At 36.1% G+C, this 20,641-nt stretch overlaps 1 protein-coding gene across 2 annotated transcripts in view; it reads right to left on the bottom strand.

Moving 5' to 3' along the window:
- Positions 1-8,615, bottom strand: part of Fmo2 (flavin containing dimethylaniline monoxygenase 2) — a 26,248-nt gene extending 17,633 nt beyond the window's left edge. For both annotated transcript variants that reach the window (XM_020170032.2, XM_020170031.2), the window contains exons 1-2: positions 8,457-8,615; positions 7,961-8,098 (exon numbers count right to left, since the gene is read on the bottom strand). In XM_020170032.2, coding sequence (XP_020025621.1) covers positions 7,961-8,092 — 132 coding nt within the window. In that variant the 5' untranslated portion in view covers positions 8,093-8,098; positions 8,457-8,615. The remainder of the gene's footprint in view (positions 1-7,960; positions 8,099-8,456) is intronic.
- Positions 8,616-20,641: the final 12,026 nt, after the last annotated feature.

Genomic DNA, 20,641 nt, shown 5'->3' on the forward strand with positions numbered 1-20,641 from the left:
CAGACTGTGAGTTTGAGCCAGAATGTGCCCCTGAAAGTCAGTCTCTCTAAGACAGGAATGCACTAGGTGCCCAGTAGCAGTGTCCATTGTTACTGAGGTAGCACAGCATAGCTCTACAGCTCACTGTTCACTGCACTATAAAAGGTCATCCAGGGTGGCTGTGACTGGTACCAAATAACTGGCATAGCATACTGTTATTATACATGAGTTTTCAGACACTTTTTGTATAAGAGGTTTTGTTTGATCACAAAGAATTAAAAAAGAGTAAACTTACAGGATATTAGTATTTTAAATGAAAAACTGTACATATTGAGTCTTATTGTGTCCTAATTTCAGGGATTATCACTACCTAAAATTGTGATTTTTATCATAGCTAAAATGATGTTTGTTTTCAAATGATGTCATTTAAGATAATATGCGAAATATTGTTTCCTTTGTAAATATCTTCCCCCATTTCCCTCCTATCTCTTCTTTTTTCATTTATTCATCCATCCATCCATCCATCCATTCATCATTCATTCATTTATCTGTTTATTCTTGCCTATCATAGGACTTTTCCCATGAGCAGTGTCTTTAGTTTTTCCAGACCAGAATCAAAATCTGGATGATAACTGTTAAAATTTCAGGTGGCTTAGGGTCTCTGCCAACTTTCTAGGTGGCAAGAGTTTGCCATGGTGTAATTGTAATGGTATATGTAAGTATAGAATACAAAAGAAGTTTGCAATAGAATATGAAGGGATTTCTATCTTATACACAAGGATACAATGATCTGAACTTTGGATGAACAAGTAATCATATTTTTATTTTTAAGCACTAGCTCCACATTGCATAATACTAAAGTCAAATTGATGTGTAAACCTTTCCTTGCTGTGTCAGCATGATTGAACACAATGTCCTTGGCAAAACTGAATGCTTAAGTTTTTTATAAACCAAATTCTCAAAATGGGAAATATTTGATTAAGCAAAGAAAGACTATTTTGTACTTCTGAAAACCAGATAATTTTGTGAATAGTTCAGAGTCAATAATGAAGGCTTAGGAATATTAGTGAGTGGGTTAGTACCCTAATTCTACCACCTTTAATGTAAGGGTTTAGGATGATGATAATTTGTTTCCTCATTGTCTCCTGTAAAATGTGGTTCATTAATAACTCTGGCATCAAATAAGCCTATCTATGAGGTTTTACTGAATTGCATGAAGTGCTCAGCACGGTATCTGGTTCAAAATATGTTTTGTTTTGTTTTTTTACTTCTCTTGCTATTTATTTATTTATTTGGCAGTACTGGGGTTTGAACTCAGGTTCTCACGCTTGCTAGGCAGGTGTTCTACTACTTGAGCTACTTCACCAGCCCCTCTCTTGCTCAATAGCAAGGCCATTACAGTTAAACTTACTAAATCAGCCACAGGTTAGAATCAAACTGAGAATGTTATACTATAGCCAAAATGTTAGCTTTTTCTTTTTCAAGAATCAATAAATTAGCTTAAAGCATGGTTGGATTTGTGCTCAGGTCAATGTTAGGGAAATTTTGAGTGATGAGAACTGATTCTGATTCTGAGTTCCTACTGTAATCGCGGGGCCAGGGCAAAACTCTCCTTTACTTGTGCAGTTTATCAGCAAGTGATGATGACATCATGATTCTTTTTCTGCAGATCAGATGATAATATTTATTGTTGGGTTTATTAGTAAGCAACAAGTTTTTTTAACACTTAGTCTGGCTGGGGGTGGTAGGTAAGAGGCTCTCGGTTGCATTGCCAGCACGACAGGGTGTGGTAGGGGAAGCTTTGGTGGTTTGCCTTACATTTAGTTGGTTGAAGTAGATGTCTATGTGTTCGGACAAACTTAGTTTTCCTAGGATTGTGAAAAGAAGATGGTCAATATAGACTTAAAAAACAAAATACATATCAAATGCTTATCTTGCCTTGGCCCTGATCTTGGAGTAGGGATAAGATATAAACAGTGCAAATAGCTTCTGTTTTCTTGGATGCTATTATTATATTGAATTAAAAGGTATCTGAGCTTTGGAGATAGGAAAGTGAAAACAGAAAGAGAGAGGCTTTGCTGACAACCAAGGCAAAGACAGGGAGATGCAGTTTTCAAAACAGATAAATTTAATTCATGTACTTTTATCTTTAGGTAAATATATATTTTAATATAAACATAGCTTAAAATGATACTAATGCACAAATACCATCTGAATTTTCTTATGGGTAGATTTTGTTTGTTTAAGATTATATGTTAGAAGATTTTCCTAACTTAGAATTTTCAGAATGTCAGAAAACTATGCAAAACTAAGTTCAGAGAACACTGATTTTGAATACAGGCTGGATTAAAGTTTATATTTGATTATATTAAAATAAAAATGTTGTAAAACCTAAACTAAGTTTAATCCCAGCACATAGCAAGCAGAGGCAGGAGGATCACGAGTTTCAGATCATCCTGGATAAGTTTGAGGCTAGTGAGACCCTGTCTCATAAAAACCAAAAGCCAAAACAAAGCTAAATGAAGTTTAAGGAAGATTCCAAGGACAATATTTAATCTACTCAAGGGAGTAAACTTATAAAGCAAAAATAGATTCACTTATTATAATTGTGAGTTATAAAAACTTACAAATTGTTCTTTTCTTTATGAAACATCACTATATTGACCTTACCATTCAATACTTTGTTCTCGTGGATAGATACTATAACCAGTAGAAACAATCAAATTACATTTCTCTAAAAATATTATCTCATTCTATCTTTTAACACTTTCATCCATCTATTCTATTACTTGAAATGAATATGACTAAAATTCCTTTTATTTCCTTATGCTACAATTAGAGGCAAAAGTTTGGTTCCCAAATGCAGCAGTGGACCAGTTGCATTAGAAGAATTCTGGGGAGTTTTGAAAAATGAAAAGTTTGAGTTGGTCTGGATGATGGTCAGTTTTTTAGAGTGCTTCCAAGCTGATCATGATGTGCATGAATTTTGGGAACCATTATCTCTATTAGAGTGTCACTGTGTGTGACCATCTTTCCATTAGGCTGGTACCTCCATAAACTGCCATCCTTGATCACTGATAAGTCCTCTAATTAAACTTCATGGCTTAAGTTTCTCCATGGACTTCAGAGTAGAGGGTGTAGTCACTGACGTAGGACATGATTTACTGGCCACTGCATGTTAGCTCTTCTCTCTAGCCTCACCAGTTATTACTCATACACCTGCATCCTTGATTCCAGCTATAGAATATGATTTCTGTTCTCTAACTGCATCAGGTTTCTCACACTTTAAAGCCTTTTCACATGAGAACACTGTTTTTCCATGTTCACATGCCCGATCCCTACTTACTGTCAAGGAAATAAAAGCATTGTAACCTCATGGAAGCTTGCCCAATTCTCAGCTGAGTGAGGTTCTGTGCTTCCATATACTTAGTACATCAGCCCTTATAAAATTTCACTGTGATAGGAATATTCATTTGTATTTTCCCCTGAAGTACAAATTCTTTGACAACAAAGACTGTGTATTTTTGTATTTTTGGCACTTAGTACATGTCTGAACTTCCTAAGCAGTCAATATATTTGTTGAATGAGTGAATAAGTAATGTTTACCAGAATCCTATCTCTGTGGAAGGATAATTATATTAAAATGAGCATTCAGTAGCATGGTGAAATAAGAAAATGGTTTTGTTGATAGTGTGTTATAAACTTTGCTCTATTTTATGCATAAAACATCATGGTTTTCTGATAGTATGCTATAAGCTTTGTTTTAGTCTATGAATCCAAACTTTACTTCTTTAAAAATGTTATAAAAAACTTTTGAAAGCATATCTTAGTTGATGAAGAGACATATGGGACCATGGTATTTATACTTAACTGCCTAGAGAGTTACACATATAAACATGATAATTTGGTTTCATTAAATGGGCAGCAGAGTGCAAAACCTGTTATATTGAATTATGCTGTGATAAAATTATCTAAGAGAATCTCTGCATGTAAAACAGGGTGGAGCTTATCTTTTCTGGAAAGGAAATGGCTCTTTGCTGTAAGCAAGAGCTTGTATAATGTTGTGCTCTAAGCATACCAAACAGGCTGTTAACAAGCACATGCCAAGTAAAACAGAAGAAAGCCTGGAGGGATAGAAAGAATGGATGGAACACATATTTAGGTCAGTGTGGAGCAATCTCATTTGATGATATCCCAGCTACTGGCTTCACATTTTTGTCTTAATCCTTTTCTTTGAGACAAGTTCTTCTCTTTAACCCAGAGTGACCTTGGATTCTCAATCCTCCTGCCTCAGCCACCCCTGGGATTACAGGAATGTGCCAACATGGACTTATGGTCAACATTTTAATCAATAACTATGACAGAGATAAATGTAGGTGGTCATATTTGTGTATACCCAAAAGCAGGGAGACATATCAAAGGTGAAAGGTGATTGAAATTTCAAATAAACATTTCTTGACCAAAGACCAAACCAACTAAATAATGTTTAATATACACAAATGTAAGTTCTTCTAAATAGGGTTAAAACATCAGTTCAACAAAGATAGGATAACAGTGACTTGGATTATTAATTGCTCAAGTGGAAAATACTCTAAGGTTTTAATTGATTTCCAAATGAGTAAGAATCATCAGTGTAATGTGAGAGGATGTATGATGATGAACCCAGGTTTTCTCTCATATTGAGGCTGATTCTAGGATCTATCACTTATCACTTAGTCATCATGGGCAAGCTCTTTACCCTTGGCTTTGGTTTTTAGTTGGTGTTGACAATAAATAATGTAGGAGGTTATTGGGAATATAAGTGAGACAAAGTACATGAAAATCACTTTGCAAATGTTACCTTTTCTTCTGTGAATGCTCAAAAAGCTAACACAACATTATACTGTTTTAGTGGAGGTGGAGACTCCAGGCCACGTACAGTGTAAACCATAGTGCGCAATCATCAGACCAATTGACTATAAATTGGTTGAGGGCAACAACAAATTGTTGATTCATTCTCCTTTGCCTAATATCGTGCCTGGAAACTTTTTGATGCTAAAACATACATCTTGAGAAAGTAAATTCACTTGGAGTATTTGATCTTGGGGGAGTCATGTTTTAAGTGAGAAAGTGATATTTTAGGTTGACTCCAGAGGAAAGAGACCAAGAAGGAGAGATATCTGGAGACTACTTTATGAATATTAATTAAAATAACTGGACATATATGGCTTGGAAAGAAGAGATCTGTGTATAAAAACCCACCCCAAACTCCAGAAAAGCCACATATGTTTGTAATTTCCCTGTGAATGCAAGGTATCAGGAATGATAAAGGAGGCAGAGCAGGTTAATGGCTACTAGTTAAGGATAAGTGGGCTCAGGAATCATAGAGACCTTCATTTTTGTTCTTTTTCCATCAGCTATGATTCCTTGGACAAGTTATTTATCCCACACCCCAGTTTCCTATTTATATATCAATGAGGATAATCATAAGACCTACTTCTTAGGGGTATTATGAAAAAAAATGATGCAAGCCAATTGTTTCTCTGCTGGAGGAAGTGTTGAAAATATGTAATTACTTACCCTACCTATATTCCAAACATGATATCAGGGAGTGCTGGAGAACCTTCTGGAAGAATTTAGCACCATCAAAGCTGGGCATGGATCACAGATTTAATTTTTTTAAATTGTTGCTATTAAATGTGTTAAGTGATCTCAGAATTGTGTGTAAATATAGAAATTAATGACTAACTCATTTTAAAACTGGTTCTGGACAGTAGAGTTGCAAAGAGGCTAAGCTTCCCTAGGATGAGCATGGAAGCTCCCATCATCCTTTTCCCTGCCTCCTCCTCTTGGCAGTTCAGTCTCCAAGTAGCCAACACCCTTGGGTGGTCACAGTGGCAGCCTGTGAAATTTGGCTTATTGCATGTTTCACTCTGCAGGGAGATTGTCTTTGAGTGAACAAAATTATTTACATTTCTCTATTAGATATAGTCTTAAGAGAGACTTGTGATATGATATTGTTACAGGTTCCAGACAGTGGTGTATTTAACCTTTTAATATCCAATGAAGCTTAATTAACTCAGATTTTAATCCAACTTTCAGTTAGTAGGAAGGTATCCCTAATTCTGGAAATTCAGACACTGGGAATGGGATCACAGAAATGTTTGGTGCAGGAAGTACTTTCCTGTAATTCATCAAATCATATTTTTGACAGATCAAAGTAACTCTCACTTTTGCTAACAAAAATAAATAAGGGACATTTGGCTTTTAGATATTAAATCCCAAATTGGATAATGAAATAAAATAATGATAAATTTATTATTAAATGAACATTCGTTATAATTTCTGCATTTTCTCTTAGGTTAAAAATCTATCCGGGGTAAAAAAAAATCCCAATTGCCATCTATAGGTGAATCGAGAGTGGACAAAAATGCTATATATTTGGTTAAAACAGGAATGATCACCATGTTAAATCTCCCTCTCAGGAAAAGCTATAATGACTTTAATGACTAGTTGTTAGTAAGAAATGAATGATTCAAGCTGTCTTTCCAGTTTTTCTCTCTGCAAAGTTACTCTTCTCAAATAAGGATCAATTTCTCCACCATTAACTCTCAGCATGTTTGGATAGTTGAATGAACAGGTTTTTCACTAGTATTTGGGCAATGTTTGCCAAAATTGTTCCATCATAGGATTTATTTGAAATTTGTATTAAAAATCTTCAGTTTTTTTATTCTGTCAGTTTTTTAATCAGTACCTTTAAGATATGCTCTTGGTGTTTCTGATGGTCATATACATTTGAGAAGTAAATTCCTTTTGGCATAAGATTCAATTTGACTTAGCAAAACACATATGGTGGATGACCTTGTCATCCCCATGACTTAGTCAGCCTGTAGGAAGAACCCTTGGATCATCTCTGCTAATATGAAGGTCTGCTCTTCATAGATTAAAACCCTTTGCTCTGTCTGAAATGTTCTCACTTAGATATACCTTATGCGTAATCCAAAAATTATTGCTTCTGAGTTCTGAACTTAAGCATTAACCTTTTTTTTGAGCATTAATGCAAGTTAGGTCATGATTATAAGTTGGGGTTTAGCTGCTTGGAATCATATAGGCCTGGGTTTGTTATATGCCAGTTCCTCTAATCATGTGACTATGACTTACTTACTTATTCTCCCTCATTTTCTATTTGCTCATCTATAAAATGCACAGATATTATTAATACCTAACATACTGAATTCACTTATTATGAATCAAGAACTATTCTAAATTACTTAAATGAATTATCACCTTCCATCTTCATAAAACACTGTGAGATAATTTTCCTGTTATTATCCCCAATGCAACTAATTTACCCCACTCCTCTCACAGCAAGGAGGTGGCAAGCCAGTATCGACCTAAAAGTTTGTGGGAAGGAATAATTATTAAATCTTTACAGCCATCAATATGCCTTTCTTATTTTAATGCAAATGCTGATGGACAGCTAGCATTATCATGAAGAGAGTGATTTAATTACTAGAAAATATTTGATAAAAAGTTTCATAGTTATTATGCTACTGTATAATCAGAAAAACTCAGAGAATGGACATGGTTCCTTTGTCAGAGAAAAATAAAGTCAGTAGTGATGAGGACACATTCTCTGAAGAAACAGAAGTGGTATCTTAGAAAAAAATCCTTATTATTTCTATTTGGTAAAATGTTCTCCAATACTAATATTTACTCTAATTAGTATATCAGAGAATGGCAAAAATATGGGCTGTGAGACAATTGCTGGATACAAAAGAAGAGATTCTTTACATGCCTGGATTGGCCAGCAAGGTTGGCCTACTGTTGACCTGGGGAGAGATGCCAGCCTACGAATCAATTCCTGTATAGCTACTAAGTAAATAAAAATAAAGTTGGATTGAAGTTACTGAAGAAATCCTACACTAAGGCCTAATAGTAGCTGCAATTCACCTTGAAATAGCAACACAACTTTTCAAGAAGCCAGAAAAATCTCACTTACTTTGAACCTCCACAGCCCTCCAATATCTTCAGTCCTCTCAAAGCAAGTGGGCTCAAGTCCCTCATCCACACAGCACTTCATGGAGATCAGGCCACTGACTCCAGCTCCAATCACTGCCACCTTCTTTGCCATCGTCTCCTGTTAAGGAGCGGAACAGTAATTACTGCTTAACTAGGACAAAACTAGAATGGTGTGGTCAGGTAAGTGACTTTAAACACCGCATCAGTGGTAATTTAATAAGCAGCACTAATTGAATAAAATGCCTCACTAATCAAATCCTCATCTCATCTTCCCCTTGAGAAGAAGTTTAGTTGTCTTATGTACTTCACTGCAAATCTTGTTTACAATACCTTGGTTTAACATTAAGAAGCAACTCATTTAGCAAAGCCAAACTATTCAATAAAGTAGCGCCAAGGATGTAAGCCAAGGCTGGTAAATGTTCTTTAGAGTTTTGAGCTTTTCCTTCTCAGCTTCTCTCCCCAGCTATCTTCCTTACCTTTGTTTTTGCCTTTTAGCACTGTTCCTTTGTTGGGATAGTTTTCTCTGTTGGTTGTGTGCTAAGACAGGAGTTTTTAAGGCATGGAACTGGCTGCGAGACAAGGGTGGAGCTTTCCCCTCCTCCTTCAGAACTCTGCCAGCTGACCCTCCAAGGACTAGGAATCCTGAGATTAAGCAAGAACCTCACTTCCTGAGGTCAAGAGGAATGATGGAATGTGTTTGTAATAACAACTGTACATGGAACACATAGCACGGAGATGGTTTAAAAAATTCCTTTTATAATGGATGTAATAACTTTGCATTAACATACTGATTAAATGGATAAAGAAAAAGAAATTAAAGTCATCCCTAACCTCACCAGCCACAAATAACCATAACTACTATTGACATTTTGGTATTTTCCTTCACCAGTTTCATATACACAAACAAATGTGGAATCACACTCTAATTTCCAACTTGATTTTTTACTTTTCATTATACCAATAACTTTGTATCATTGGGAGCATTTTCTTTTGTTTTGTATACTGGGGATTGAACCTAGGAAGGACCTTGTGCATGCTAGGCAAGTGCTCTACCACTTGAGCCATACCCCTGGCCCTTTTGTTTTTACAGTGTCTTTCTGCTACCTTTCACTGGGCTGGACTTCAACTCATGATAGTTTATTTACTTTATTTCCCAAGTAGCTGGGATTATAGATGTGCACCACCATACCCTGCTATTATAAGCATTTTTAATGGTTGCCTCGATTTCATTTAGTTGATGGTGTCGTCTTCCATCTGGCAAATATCCATTTCTGTGTGTTAGGTGCTATTTCTGGCATTGTTCCTGGATAGGACATATTGTGTCCCTGATCTCATGAAAGTGACATTCTTGTTCTGGCTAGGTTCTCTTAGGCTTCATGACTTCCAGGTCTTAGCATACGATGATCACCTGTTCCTAGATTGCTTGCACTCCTCAGATCCATGTTGTATCTTCATTTCTCTGCTTGTAGGTATACTGGCTTATATGAACTGATTGAGACTTAGTGAGAAGCTAGCCATTAGTTTCTTTGGCTTCATAGATACAGAACTTTATAACCTTCCTTTGCTTGTAATCTCAGTTATGAGCCTTAACATTTATTAGAAGACTAAGTCAAGAAGTTAGAAAGCCCTTGTGTGTCATGAATGTAGTCAAAATGATGAAGGTAAAGGATTCACACCAGTGACTCTAAGGACATAAGATGTTTCATATAAATTCACTAAATAAGCATCATATACTTCCTAGCCATCTGACACTGCCTAAATACTGCAGATATAAACAAAAGAGCAAACTCCTTGCTCTTATGGACCTTGATTACTGGTCCATGGTTACTGAAGGGAGCCAGATAGTTAATCAGTACAATGAAATAAGCAGTAGACTTTAATGAAAGCTATGGAGAAAAATAAGGCAGGGAAAGAGCTTTGATGTATAGGAGTGAAGGATAATTTTGAAATGTTGAGGAGTTCAGGAAATGTCATTTTCCCTGAAGTTTCCCCAACTGAATTTGCTCATGATGAAAGGCATTCTTTGTCCAAAGAATAGAGCATCTCTATGACAAGCATGGAAGACACAACAAAGGTGACCATCAATGACTGAGACACAAAAGAACCAAATACATTTATCAGCTACAAAGAAAAAAAATTTAAGCTACTTCCTTGACAGTTGGGTCACAGACTTTGTAAATAACTGATAAATTCACCAATTATGTGTTCACTATTCCTTCTGTATTTATGATACCATAGAAACCTTGTTGGTAATAATTATACTTGACTATCATGCAGAGAAGAAGAAACATCTAGATATTCTACACACTTTTAAAGCTGTCTGAACCCTTGGGGGATGACAGAAGCAGATGGCCTGATTCTTCCTCAGAGATAGAAACTAATGCCATTTAGTGTCAAACTAAACATGCAGCTATGTTCATATAGCACACATCAGCCAAGGAGCAGGCTACTTCTTGACACCAATGCCAGCTGACAAGCTTGCTCTACAGGGTTAACTGTGCTGGCAAATGGTACTAAGTCATGACAAGTACCAGCAGTCTTCCTGGGAGAATGAGTGTATGCTCACAAATGAGTCATAGAATACCTGGCCAATTGCGTATTAGTGAACCTTTAATTCTTTCAAGGTTTTGCTGTTATAAAAGTGCTGTGTACTTTTTGTACATCTCTTCTACACTTATCTAATCATTTTCTCAAAATAAATACCCAAACCAGGACCTGCTAAGTGAGTGTTTGCACATTTTTAAGTGTACAGCGCTCCTCAAACTTTCATGTACATTGGAAACACTTGGAGATCTTGTTAATATTTAGGTAGGGGTGTTTAAAATTCTTTATTTCTAACAAGCTTCTAAAATGTGTCTTTAAACTACATTTTGAGTCACAAGCTTCTAATATGTTTTGCCAAGTTGTCCTTCAGGAAGCAGACACATTTAATAGTATTTTATATTTACAAAGTGTTTTAAATTGCAAAAACTTTCACATGCATTAATTCATTTTACTACTTCAGGGCCATAGGCATTACCCCTATTTTATGGAAATGGAAACAGGCTTGGTTTAGGTATCATTTCATGTTTCTACAGAGTTTAAGAATAGCTAGGATGGATGGGTTAAAATTGATCGATGTACATTATATGTAAATATCACAATGAAATCCCTTTGTACAATTAATTTATGCTAAGAAAAATGTAAGAATGTATATATATATATAAATTGAAAAATATATACAAAAAAGGATAAAAAGTAATTAGGATGGCAATGAACTTCTAAAATCTTGCCACATCAGGAGCCATTGAAGAGATGTTTGGTTATTTAGCATAGAGGATATATATTGAAATTCTATAATAACTGCTTTCAAAAAAGATGCTGTATGGCTGGGCACTGGTGGCTCACACCTGTAATCCTAGCTACTCAGGAGGCAGAGATCAGGAGGATCACAATTTGAAGCCAGGCCAGGCAAATAGTTCACAAGACCCTATCTCGAAAATACCTAACACAAGAAGGATTGGTGGAGTGGCTCAAGGTGTAGGCCCTGAGTTCAAGCCCCAGTACTGAAAAAAAAAAAAAAAAAAAAAGAAGAAGAAAGAAAGATGCTATATGGAAAAGTTCATACAAGCCTGTTCTAGGTAGAAACAAAAGTTTATCTAGTACCACATATGTGAATGTTCCAGAAAACTTGCATTTGCTTCAGCCTAGGAAAGAACTTTCTAGCCAAAAAATGCTGTAAAAATATAGAATGAAGTTCTTGATAAGAAAGTGAATTCCTGTTCCTGTGAGTATTCAAGTGGAGGTTAGATGGCCCATTGTTCATGAGCGCTAGAGGAATTCCTGCAGTGCATGAGAGTAGAGTAAGGCTGATGCTAACTGCAAGGGTAGGACCTGAGATCAGAAATCCTATCATTATCAGTTGAAGTTCTAGGATAAGCACAAAGATGCTGAGACGATTTTAGATTTAAAAATACCTTAATTATTGTAGGGGAGTGGGAGACTGTTGGCTTATTCACCTGACCACATGGTTGGGGGTCCTGGACTCACTCCTTAACCATTCCTGGAAGAGTCCAAGCTCCTTTCATTGGGGATACTTTCTTCCTCCATTTTTAACTTATCTATCACAGCTAGATAAATTATTTTGCTTTAGTTATTTTTTTGGAATAGCGTCTGGTGCTTTTTGCCTGGACTGGTTTCATATCACAATCCTCCTATCTGTGCCTACTATACAGCTAAGATTACAGGCATGGACCATCAAACTCAGATGCTCTCAATCTCCACCTCCCAAGTAATTGGGATTACGTACAAGTCACCATGCCTGGCCTAGAAAACTTTGCAAAACCATAATATACTTGCTGAGGAGCAAGTATGCTGGGAAGACAAGTTCTCTCTTTAAACCACTTTAGATCTTAGATAAATGACAAATCAGATTAGTTCTCTCATCCCTTGACCATGACTTGAGTTTCTCTGTTTAGATGAATTCATCTGTATTTGCTGTGTGATGTGTGTAGTCTTATATTTTGTGTGCTCTATATATTCTGAGCTTCTTCTTCCTCTTCCTTTTCCTTCTCTTCCTCCTCCCCCTCTCTCTCTGTCCTCCTCCCTCTTTTCCTCCTCCTCCTTCTTCTAATGATGATAATCCCTCTGAAGACTCTGGATCAGGGGAGTGTACTGAGAATGCACCTTTACTTCCTCTTTTAACAATAAAAGGGTTATATAAAAGCAGTAAATCTATGATAGCACTAGAAGGGGAGGCCAGATTTAAAAGAAAATTTTGTTGAAATATTCATATACTATATAAGTCACCTATTTTAACATGCAAAATTCAAAGCTTTACATATTTTCAGAGTTGTGTGATCATCACCAAAATCAATTTTAGGACATTTTTATTGCCCCCCAAAGAACTCCTGAAGCAGTCACTCTCCATTTCCCTCCAATTGGATTGCCATCCCCAGCCCCAGGTAACTATGAATTCAGGCTCTATCTCTGCAGATTTTCCTATTCTGGATATTGCATATAAATTGAATCATGTAATTCATTTTTTCTGTGACTGGTTTCTTTTTACTTAGCATAATGTTTTCAAGGTTTATTCATATTGTATCATATATCAGTACTTCATACCTTTTTCTTGTTGAATAGTATCCCATTGTATGGATACTGTATTTTACTTACCCATTTATCGATTGTTAGGCATTTGGTTAGTCTCTGCTTTTTGGCTATTGTGAATAATGCTGTATTCATGTGCAAGTTTTTGTATAAATATGTTTTCATTTGTACTGGCTATGTACCAAAGAGCAGACTTGCTGAGTTATATGGGACCTCTATGGTTAGCATTCAAGGAACTGCCAAGTGGTTTCCAAAGCAGGTGCATTTTACATTCCCACCAGCAGAGGTGGGGGTACCCTTACCAGTGGAGGAAGTTAGGGCGCCATCACACCTGCTGCTTATGTAGCACTTATTATTTACCAGAGATTGTCTAAACTTTACCTACATAAATTTTATGGATTGTTACCACAATCTGATGAGAGAGAAAAACTTGTTATGTGTAGTTTTTGAGTAAGAAAGTTGACACACTCAAGAACTGAGGTAATGGTGAAAATCACACAACAAGGAGGGCTTTGAATCTAGGCCATCTGATTCCACATGGTGAGCTCTTAATCATTGCACTTACTGTCACCTTAAACTCAGAGGTGGCAGGTGTGGGGAGGAGTGTGTGTTGTAGACAGTAATTAAGATTATTAATTAAATGAGAGTCTATGAAACAGCTGGGCTGGTTCTTCTTTCTTCATACTTCTACCCATCCCTTCCCAGCAGTGAGATTGGGAACAGCAGTATTTGCCTCCAGAATTGATTCTAATTAACAGAAAAATTCAAAATCCTTAGAATTGTATGCTCATTCTCATAAAATACCATATCCTAACATTCTTCCTCAACTTCATTCCCACATAATATTTTGCCATTTCCTCAAACTTACCCATTTGTAGAGTCCCACAACTATTGCTTTTGAAAAATTCAGCCTGAAAATTTTTGTCTTTAATTGAAATACTTAATTTATTTGTATTTAATCTCTAAGTCTACCATTTTACTATTTTTATTCTATGTGCTTAACCTGTTCTACATTCTTCTTTGTGCCTACTTTTGGGTTTCTAAAATATTTTTATTCCTTCTCCATCAATAGCTTGTCTCCTACCATTTTTTTAAGGGTGTTACTAAGGGATTAAAATATGCATCCTTGTCCTTTTAAAGTATAAGATAGCTTTGTCTTTTTACCACTTCCAAGACAATGAAAGGTCTACTTGCCACTTTAAATTTATTTATTAATCTCACACCTTTGTAGTACTATTGTCATGTATATTTAATTATTGTTGTGCTTAACACCTTACAAGAATTTTTGGCCACATACAGTCACTATCCATTTAAATTTATACAAATGTTTGCCTCTTCACTCCTTAGTATTTTTAGGCTTCCAACCAAGGTCATTTCATTTGCCCAAAGAACTTTGATATTTCCTTTAGTGTGAGTCTATTGGAGACTAGCTTAGTTTCTTTTTTTGAGTATCAATTACTTTACCTTTATTTTTGAAGGATATTTCCAAAAGGTATGGAGCTCTGAATTGTGAATATTTTTTACATAACACTTAGAAGATATTATTTCATTGCTTTTTGACTTTCATCATTTGAGAAGTCATTTGTTAGTCTTATTGTTGGGAATTTGAAGGTAATTTGTTTTTACCCTACTGTGGTTTACCTTAGCATATACTCCTTGTATTTGGTTTTTGATCCATTTTACTGTACAGGGCATATGTTTTCTTTCTGAGGTGTTCTGGAAGACACTTAGGCTGAATTTGGCTGATTAAAAGTCACAGTCAAAGACCTGGGGTGTTTTCAGATCTACCCTTTCTTGAACTTCAGTTTTTGCCTTTGCACCTTCTTGAGATTTCCAAAAGTCCATTCTCTCAGTTGTTTCTTCCTAAATGGCTCTTGCCTTAAAAACAAATGTGAAACTGAACATCTGGCTTATCCTTAGTGGGCTTTCCACTTTAGAATGTTGGTTCTTGCTGCCTTGATAGTTCTCTGATACTTAAACAATTTTTTAAAAAAGAACATTTTTTTTTAATAGTTAAAGTTGTTCTCCGTGGAGTCTGATGTAATAAAATAGCCAGTCATAGCTAGAAGATTTTAATGATTTTCAGCTATTTCTAATAGTTTGGGAGGTTTCTATTTTCTAGAGGTCCAGAAAAATTATTTGGTTTCTTCTGCTTTTGTTTCTTCATTTTGATGACATTCCATTATTGATTACATTTGAGAGATAATGTCTTTTCTTGACATTGTCCTTTATTGCCAGACTCTCCTCACTTCCCTATTGCACTGAAAATATGGAGATACTATATTTTAACTCTTTTTTTTGTGTGCAGTGCTGGGGTTTGAATTCAGTCTTGTGCTTGCTAGGCAGATGCTCTACCATTTGAGCCACTCCACCAGTCCTTATAACTATATTCTAAAGATAGTATAGGTACCCAGAAGATACAATATTGTTCAAGCTTGTATACTCACTACCCAGTTGAAACTTCTTTGTATCACTCCCTGATTGTATACTTTCATTGCTTGCCAAAGGTAACCAATCTCTTGAATTTATTGAAGAATTATCTCTTTTGCACATTTATCTTTGTTACATACATACAAATCAAAACATTATCTAGTATCATAAAAATGTAACATAATATGTGCATTTTTATTTACTTGCTTTTTCGGTCAATGTTTTCTTTATGGGATCCATGATTCTAATTTAACCAATTTTATTTTATTTTCATCATGTGGAAAATTCTTTTTTATAAACATATCACAATGCATTTAATAATTCTCCATGGACTGCTTAGATTACTTCAACTTTTTCTAATACAAATAATACTGCCATAAATATTCTTGTACATGTTTGCTTGTACACCGTTCAAAAGTTTCACCAGAGTACATGTTTAGCTGTGAAATGGCTAGGCTATACAATATACATATTTTCAACTTTATTAGATAGTGATAAATTTTTCTTCAAAATATTGGTACCAATTTATACTTCCAATAGTGAAGCATTCTTTATGCTCCTCGTTCTATCTGGTATTTGATATTTTCAGACTTTTAATTTAATTTATGGTGATTTTAACACTGTTAAATGATATTTTATTGTAATTTTAAGTTGAATTTCCTTGATTATTAGTCAATGCCTTGAATTAAGAAAAGTTTGGGGATAATGTTTCAGTGCTGAGAGTAACACAGTTGATACTGGAATTAGCTTCTCTTATAAGCCATATGCCTAAATTAGCAGAGTCCCTCAGGAGGTTGAATTTTTCTTAGCTTTGTTAAGGGGAGAAAAATAAACACGGAGTACCATTGGGTTAATTGCATTATAAATGGAGTCAGGAGGCCACTGTTAATTAGATCTCAGATACCCCCCACTGCTGAACCTTTGAACTGGTCTGCAGACACCCCCATACCATGCAAGGTGACCTGTGAAAAAATGTTAACCTCCTTTGACCTTCTGTACGGGGACCTCTTACCCCAAACTATGAGGAGACTGAGAGTGTACCTGATTCCTTTTTTTATAAGACAGATAACTTCTGCCAGTACTAAGCATAATTCCTGACTAAAAGTGCTGCCATTTCCAGCCCCCAAGTGTTTTACAGCATAAGTACAGCTGACATTTTGTAAAAATGGAGTAAAATAGAAAAATCACCAAAAACAGTGAATGGCTTCTCACTTTGCCACCTCTCCCCATCTAGTTGCAAGACTTTGTAGAGACAGACTAAGAAAAAGAAGAGCATAGGTGAGTTGAATAACTTCTATATTGATTAAATTCAGCATATTAGAAACTTACGAAAAGCATCTAAGCAGATCAGAATACAGACTCCTGAAAAGGAATTTCAAATACTAGCAATTTAAAAAGCCAGGCACCACTGAAAAGAATTGTTACGCTAAGAAGAGACAGGTGTAATTTAAAAGGATATGGCATGTTAAAGAGAACCCTTGTAATACATAGCTTGAGGGGAGAAACGGGGCAATAAGAAAGATGATAAATCCTTTGGCAATTTGGTAACAGAAGGGAAAAAGGAGAAAAAAAAGAGAGGAAAAAATTTAAAGTCCTATAAAACAAAAGAGCACTATAAAACAGGTCTCATAACCCCTCCTCCATCATTAAAACAAGCAAAAAGAAAACTCTTAAAAACCTGAACTTTTCTATTCTTTCAGAAGAGGGCACCATTAGATGAGGAATCTATTAAAATAACCCAATATCATAAAAACAAGGAAGATGAAGGTAAGCTGTGTCCAGACAGATAGACAAATGGAAGGGAAGAAAGGAAAAACAGAGGGAAAGATGGAGGGAGAGAAGAGGGAGAGTTGGACAGAAAGAAGGAGGAAGAAAGGAAGGAAAGAAGGAAAGAGGGAGAGGAGGAAGGGACGGAGGGTGAGGGGGGGAAGATGCAAGGCATGTCCTCTGGAGATGCTCTTGAACAGGTGCACAGTAAACAAGCATAAGAATGTTTATGACAGTATTGTTAGTATTAGAGAAAAGCTGAAATAATCTAAGTACTCATCAAGGAAAAGTAGCTAAATGAATTGTAATATATACATATAAATGAAATTTTTTCACACGATGAATATAAGTAAAATGAAGTTGCTCACACTAAAAGGCATGGATCCTATAAAGATAACATTGAGCAAAAAAAAAAATCAAGTAGTACCTAGAAATGGCTGATACAGTCCTACTAGTTTTGAATTTATGATACTTTATAAATTTTAGGCATAGAGTCTGTCTAGCATTTACTTTTTAGGGTAACAGTGTAATTTAGTAAAAATTTTGAATAATGACTTAAATAAATGCAGTGTTATTACTTTCAAGTGTCAGAAGGACCTTGAGGGTACTTTCTTCACAAAGAGATACTCATTTTAATTGCTATAATTATTATTTTTATTGATTTTTGTGTTATAATACTACCTGATTGCAGTATGTTTTCTTACACAGGCAAAAGTTTCCCCATTGAAATTTTGTATACAAAACATTCATTTGCTGTTCAAACTTAAAAACAGAAGCCATAGCTAATGTAGGGGTAGAAAAAGGGATGATCCCTTTCTTAACCATTATAAAGAATCATGACTGAGCCTGGCTTACTTCACTTAACATGATGTCCTCTGCTGCATCCATTTACCTTCAAAGCACATTATTCCTTATGGCTGAATAATACTCCATTGTATATTTTTTTGATCCATTCATCAGTTGTTTGGGTTGTTTCCAAAGCTTGGTTATTGTGAATAGTCTGTGATGAACATTGGTGTTCAGGCTCAGAAACACAAAGGCTGCATGTTTTCTCTCATATGTGTAAGATAGATCCAAAAGATAAATACATACACAAAAACAAGCATGATCATATACAAATTCAGATGTAGAACATGTTTGTGATAGTGAAACTACTCCATGGAACTCGGGGAAAGAGGGAAAGGAAAAGAGAATGACAGAGCATCAGGAATATTGTAAAACATAAGATGTGAAGGTAGAGGCTATAAGGATGTGTTCTGAAAGTTGTTGACAAATAGGGGTGGGAAGTAAAGGGGTAAAGAAGAGTAATGGGTTGAATGGACCAAAGTAAAGTACACCCACAGTGGGCATACATTGAGACACCCCTTTGAACATCAACTTAAATATTAATAATGAAAAACAGGACTGTAAACAACAGGTGTTGGCAAGGATGTGGGGAAAAAGGAACCTTCGTACCCTGCTGGTGGGAATGCAAACTAGTACAACCACTCTGGAAAAAAATTCGGAGGCTTCTTAAAAATCTAAACATAGATCTGCCATATGATCCACCAATCCCACTCCTGGGGATATACCCAAAGGAATACAACACAGGTTACTCCAGAGGCACCTGCACACCCATGTTTATTGCAGTGCTATTCACAATAGCCAAGTTATGGAAACAACCAAGATGCCCCACTACTGACGAATGGATTAAGAAAATGTGGTATCTATACACAATGGAATTCTACTCAGCCATGAAGAAGAATGAAATGTTATCATTCGCAAGTAAATGGATGGAACTGGAGAACATCATTCTGAGTGAGGTTAGCCAGGCTCAGAAGACCAAAAAATCATATGTTCTCCCTCATATGTGGACTTTAGATCTAGGGCAAATACAGCAAGGTGATTGGACTTTGTGGTCACATGATAAGGCGAGAGCACACAACAGAGGTGTGAGGATAGGTAAGAAACCCAAAAAACATGATAGTATTTGATGTCCTCAATGCAAAGGAGCTAATGCAGAAACTTTAAAGTGACAGAGGCCAATAGGAGAAGGGGATCAGAAACTGGTTCCAGAAGAACCAACTTAGAATGTAACACATATGTACATGGAAACAACGCGAGGAATCTCCCTGTATAGCTATCCTTATCTCAACTAGCAAAAATGCCTTATCCTTCTTATTATTGTTTATACTCTCTCTTCAACAAAATTAGAGATAAGGGCAGAACAGTTTCTGCCTGGAAGCGAGGGGGTAGGGGGGAGAGGGAAGGGGCGGGGGTGGGGGGGAGAAATGACCCAAACATTGTATGCACATATGAATAAATGAAAAAAAAGGTAAAGAATAACAGGACTGTAAAATAAGTACAGTGTGAGTGTATGTACTATTGGGCGGGGAGGATAAATGAAGGTGATTAAGGTGAGGGTATATGGTTCCTAGACTTCATATTCCTATATGAAACAGAACTAGGAAACCTCTTGCAGTTGTTTTAAGGGGGGATGGGGAGGGGGCTGGGGGGAGAGACAGTGGGAGCAGTGTAACTAATGTACAATATATTCTAATCAGCATTGTAAATATATCCTAATAAAATTTATAAAATAAAAAAATAAAAAGCTCGTGATGATGATAAAAAAAGAATCATGACTGATAACAAAAGATAAGAAAGACAAACAAATTTATTCGATAATAGTTTTATGTGACTTGGGAGTCCTGAGATTTAAGACCCAAAGACACAGGCTGAATAACCATTTTTATGCTTAGGTTTGATGAAACATGGGCAGCTGTGCAAAGAAATATGATTAAAAACAAGGACGTGATGTAATAGTAATAGACTGAGCAGGGGAAAGCCCAGCAAGGCCTGTCTGTTTAGGTTCTTCTTGGCTTCTCTGTGCAGGATTCCTTCCTTTTGGGTATGGAGCAGGACTCTTTGGATAGGGATTTGACCTACAATCAGACAAGTAGGTCAGAGAATTCCTTTATGATCATCTTTTACACAAAAAAGATGATCATAAAGACAAGTGGGACAAAGTTGGAATGATGTTTTTCGGTTTTATGGCTGGCACGAAGAGGAATTCAAGTTTCTATAGCTTGCCTCAGGGGAGCATGAAGAGTTAGAGATTAGAGGGCAGGAGGCCAGAGAGAAGCTTTGTGAGGTCTTCACTTGGGATATCATTAGCTGAAGTCTAATACTAGCAAAAATAAACTTTAGCTCACATTATATTCATATCATGAGTTCTACATAGAGATTTAGTGAGATGCAGGTAACACTGTGGTTTGTGCAAAGCCTTTAGAAAGGGAGAGGCTGTATTTCTCTCTATCAGTCACTAGCAAAGGTGATGAGAAACCTTTGAAGGATTCTGAGGAGGTAATGCCAGGGCCAGACTCATGCAGAGTGTATA

This window comes from Castor canadensis, chromosome 11 (assembly GCF_047511655.1).
Source record: "Castor canadensis chromosome 11, mCasCan1.hap1v2, whole genome shotgun sequence".
Taxonomy (NCBI): Eukaryota; Metazoa; Chordata; class Mammalia; order Rodentia; family Castoridae; genus Castor; species Castor canadensis.